General features: G+C 56.1%; 2 protein-coding genes across 2 annotated transcripts, besides 1 other annotated feature; both read left to right on the top strand.

Moving 5' to 3' along the window:
- Nucleotides 1-394: 394 nt before the first annotated feature.
- Nucleotides 395-1918, top strand: Tco025E_09257 (uncharacterized protein; the record flags this gene model as incomplete). Its single annotated transcript, XM_029376078.1, has 1 exon — nt 395-1918. One exon carries the CDS (start codon nt 395-397, stop codon nt 1916-1918), a length of 1524 nt encoding a protein of 507 aa, XP_029223802.1.
- Nucleotides 1919-2088: 170 nt separating this feature from the next.
- Nucleotides 2089-2122: a microsatellite.
- A 217-nt stretch (nt 2123-2339) lies between these two features.
- Tco025E_09256 (uncharacterized protein) lies at nt 2340-4001 on the top strand (the record flags this gene model as incomplete). Its single annotated transcript, XM_029376077.1, has 1 exon — nt 2340-4001. One exon carries the CDS (start codon nt 2340-2342, stop codon nt 3999-4001), a length of 1662 nt encoding a protein of 553 aa, XP_029223801.1.
- Nucleotides 4002-4281: the final 280 nt, after the last annotated feature.

Below are 4281 nucleotides of genomic sequence, written 5' to 3'. Positions count from 1 at the left end.
TGTGTTTTGTTCTTCTTATTTTTTTTCTTTTGTTGTATATGTGTTATTTAGCTGATACTCGAGAGGCACGCTTAGTTTCCCTCTGAAGCCTTGTACAAGTAAAAAAAAAACTGTATTGGGCGAGATGAAACATATGGGAAGTTGAAAATGACTGGCTATGAGGAGCTTGCGCTTGCGGTGTGTATGCAGCCATGTCTTTGGCTGCCATTTGTTTCATTGCCTCCTCATTGCTCGCTTGCTGACGCTGCAACTGCCACGGCACTGCCCTCCTTTCTTGAATTCCTCTTGCGACGTTCACGTGCCACGAAACCCTGCCCTTGTGAATACTCACCGCCGTTGAGGCGGACACAAACGTGAAGGATAAAAAGAAAACAAGAGCAGCATAAAAATTGTGATGACCCGCCGCGGGTGTGTGTCCCCCCCATCGTTCACGGGCGGTCTTCCCGCAGCTGCGGCTGCTGCCCGCGGAGAAGAAGGTGGCGGCGGCGGCCCTGTGCTTGGGGACTACTACCGCGCCCCCGATGTGAGCGGGGATGAGAGCTCCGTCCTTGACGATGAGATTTTGATGATGACGGACGCGGAGAAGGAGGCCTTTGCAGAGATGCAGAGCAAATTAGAGGAGGCGTGCCTGTCGCACTTCTACCACCGCCATTGCCGCTCCCCATGCGAGGGCGCGGCTGCAGCGGCGGTCGTGAAGCGTGGCGAGGTCGATCGCCTCAGCGCCGACTGCCCGCACCGCGACGGCGGCGGGGCGAGGATTAGAGTAGACAGACCCCACACCGTGTCGAGTGCCCCCTGCAGTCCTCGCAGTGGCTCGTCAACCCCGACGGGCATCCGCAGTCCGCCGGTGTACCCCGGCGCCCGGCGCCCCAGCGCGCGAGAGACGTGGTACAGGGCCCAACTGGGGGAGGAGTTCACGTTTCACCCGCAGATCAACGCGACAGACGTGGCACCTCGCTACATGGAGACCGCGGCACGGCGATCGCGCGAGGTCGCCGTGATGGCTGACGCGGCCGAGACATCTAATTTTAGACCGGTAACGAATCGACTGCGTAGCTTGTCCGTGTCGGACCACCTGAGGCGCTACCTTCGCACGCCGGTCCACCTGCGGCTGGGCCGGCCGACGTCCGCGTCGTCGCAGCGAGAGGCGCAGCAACAACACCACCGACCAGCGGAGAAGCCGCGTGAGTGCGGTGGAGGGCAAAAGGGCGGAAACGAACGTGAGGTGTCCGAGGCGTTTCTGCGGCGCCTGGAGGAAACGAATCACCGACGGGAGAAAAACCTTGAACGAATTGCTTTGCTCCACAACACGGAGCTCACGTTCCGTCCAAGGCTGGCTCCTGGGACCCGCAGGAGACGTACCCCGTCGGCTGTGGCACCGCAAATTCGTGGAGAGGCGGCGCAAGGCAAAGCGCTGGCGCAGCGGGCAAGTGGCGGCAGCTCGGGGGATGACGCGACAGGGGGCAGTGCCCACGCCGCGTCGCTGCACCCGTCGCCGCTGATCAACGTCCGGTCGCGAAGCATGAAGCGGGGCTTGAAGGACCTCCGTCTATTTGAGCTGCGAAGGCAACAGCGTCTAGAGCAGCTGCGCGCTGAGCGTGAGGCCACGGAGGGTGACGCGGTCTCCGGCAGGCCAGCTGTAAGCGGCGGCTCACGTAGACTCACAGGGGCCCTCTTTGGCGATGACGTCACGCATGAGGCTATTCAACAATACTTGCAGCGACACGCCTGCAAGCGTGCGGCCGCACTTCGCATGGAATACGAGGCGAGGAGGCGAGAAGAGGAGAGGCATCTCACATTTCATCCCGAGGTGCATCCAGTGCCACCGTATGTGCATGAACTTGCGCAAGAGCTTGCGTTGAATAAAACATTTGCAGTGAAGCCATCGAGGCAGAAACCAGTTTTTCGTTTTTCTTAGTTTTGTGCACTCATCACTTTTTGCAAGTAGTAGAGCCCTTACTCCTTCTCTCTCTCTATCGTCTTGTACTGACCTCCCCCCCCCCAGTGTCTCCTGTGAGCACACAAATACTACACTGTATACGTATAATGTGTGTGTTTTCCCGTGCTTCCTTGAATATTTTGCAGCCGTTGTTTGTTTGTTTGTTTACCTTTTTTTTTTGTTATTTAATGACGCTGTGGTCTTCTTGCCTCTCGTCTCTTTTTTTTTTGTAGGAGGAGAGGCTGCGCAGTAGGCCTAACAAAGGTAGGAATACAGCCACGAGAGTTGTATATCCCAGATACACAGACGTTGTTGTGTTTACTTTTTCAGCACCTTTCCTCTTGTCCCCGCACGCCCCCCTCACTAAACTGAAGCACATTATATTTTTCGTTTTGCCTGCATGCAGGACGACTCGGCGCCTGCCGAGTCCTCGGCGACGGACAAGGATGATGTGTGGTCCATCGCCAGCATCCCGCCCAGGTTTAGTAAATTGTTAGGCGCGTTGGACGATGCCGCCTTTACGCATAACATTTCCGCCTACGAGGGGTTTGGCTCTTTTCACTCTGGAAACGTTGAGGAACTCATCGCCGTGGAGAGTGGCGCGTACCACCCCCCACTGCTGCCGCCCTTCGCGAGGAGGGTGCTGGGGCGCAGCGAACTCTGCCAGCTCCTCGCCGCGAAGGATGAGGAGGAGCGGATGGAGATCAGGAAGCGGCCCATTCAGCGGTGCGAATTTGGGCTTCCCTTTCGTCAGGAGCATTTCACTGTCACACCTGAGTTTGTCTTCATTAACCATGGCGCCTTTGGAGGAACTCTCTGCGGCGCCTTGGCGATCAAGCACGGCTACGAGGAACTCATGGAGCGACAGGTGGTGGAGTACATGGATCGGGAACTGCTGCCTCTGGTCGTGTACAGTGTTCGAAGGCTGGCAGAGTTTTTCAACGCAAACCCTCAACAAGTTGTCTTGCTTCAAAATGCAACCTTTGCGCTGAACTGTGCGATGCAGCTGATCGCAAAGGATGACGTTGTCGCGTTTTTTGATACCGAGTACCTTTCCGTGTACAAGATGATGTACTTCCGCTGCGAAAGCGTGGGTGCTACCCTGCATGAGGTTTCACTTACAAGGCACCTGCATGACGCTTCCATCATGGGAGACGATGCAGCCCTCACAGATGAAATATGTCGCCAGCTACCAAGCGGTTGCACAACTGCCGTCTTTGATTACGTCACATCCACCACGGCGCTTTGTTTGCCGGTGTTTACACACATTATTCCCGCATTGAGGAAGCGTGGTGTGACAAAGATTATTGTGGACGGGGCGCATGCCCCGTTACAGCTGCATTTGGACTTTAATGACCTACCGGCAGCGTCGAAGCCGAGCGTATTTGTTGGGAACCTTCACAAGTGGTTTTCCATCGCCAAGTCTGTCGGATTCATCTGGGTTAACAACTCAATTTTGGACTCGTTTCACTCCGTTGTTCTTTCTCATGGTGCGGGTGATGGGTTTCTCTCGGAGTTTATATGGGATGGCACACGCGACTACGGCGCCTACCTCTGTATTCCAGCAGTCATTGACTTTTGGCGTCTGCAGGGCGTTGAGCGTGTGCGAGATCATTGCGCCCACTTGCTCCAATCGGCGGCAAAGATGCTTACGTCCCGCTTTGGCACGCGCCCGGTAGCCCGGCATGCTCCGTTCATGTCTCTTGTGGAGCTTCCGGAGGCGCTGCAGGGGCCGTACTTGACGGCAAAGTATATTCAAGACCTCCTGCACGACATATACATGCTGGAGGTCCCCGTCAAGCGGGTGGAGGGGCGCTTCTACGTACGCATCAGCGCCTTCGTCTATAATACCCCTGGCGAATACGTGTACCTGCGCGAGGCGGTCTTAGGCATCGCCCGCAATTGGCTGCACTCAGAACTGCAGCGACGGTTGCTTCCGCGAGGGGCCGGCGACCCCGCCGACCCCTCGCTTCCGTGTGACAAGCGGATCCGCGAACAAGGCGGGTGTGGCGTGTCTGGGCTTGAGCCGGTGGTGAAGAAACGACGGGGCACCCGGTTCTGAGGTTGCGTTGGCTTCAGCAATCTGTGAAGAAAAGAGGGGAGGTAGTGGCGTCTGACAGTGAATTTTTCACCTCAAAAGTGAAGGAGGAAAAAGTTTGGGAGAAGAACAAACTAAAACAAAAACAAAAAAATCAGGCAGGGCAATGAGACGAAGGAAAAGAAAAATAATAATAATAAGTCGGTCGGTGGTGGGTTTCTTTGGTGGGGGTGTCTGCGGGAATTGAAGGGAGTGGCGAAAGAAAGCGGGAGAGCGGGATGGCGTATTTTATGTAGCGTACGAA

The sequence above is a fragment of the Trypanosoma conorhini genome, assembly GCF_003719485.1.
Source record: "Trypanosoma conorhini strain 025E chromosome Unknown Tco_14.4_contig_01039, whole genome shotgun sequence".
NCBI classification, from domain to species: domain Eukaryota; phylum Euglenozoa; class Kinetoplastea; order Trypanosomatida; family Trypanosomatidae; genus Trypanosoma; species Trypanosoma conorhini.
Note: the sequence above shows the minus strand (reverse complement) of the source record. Positions and strands in the feature narration are given on the sequence as shown.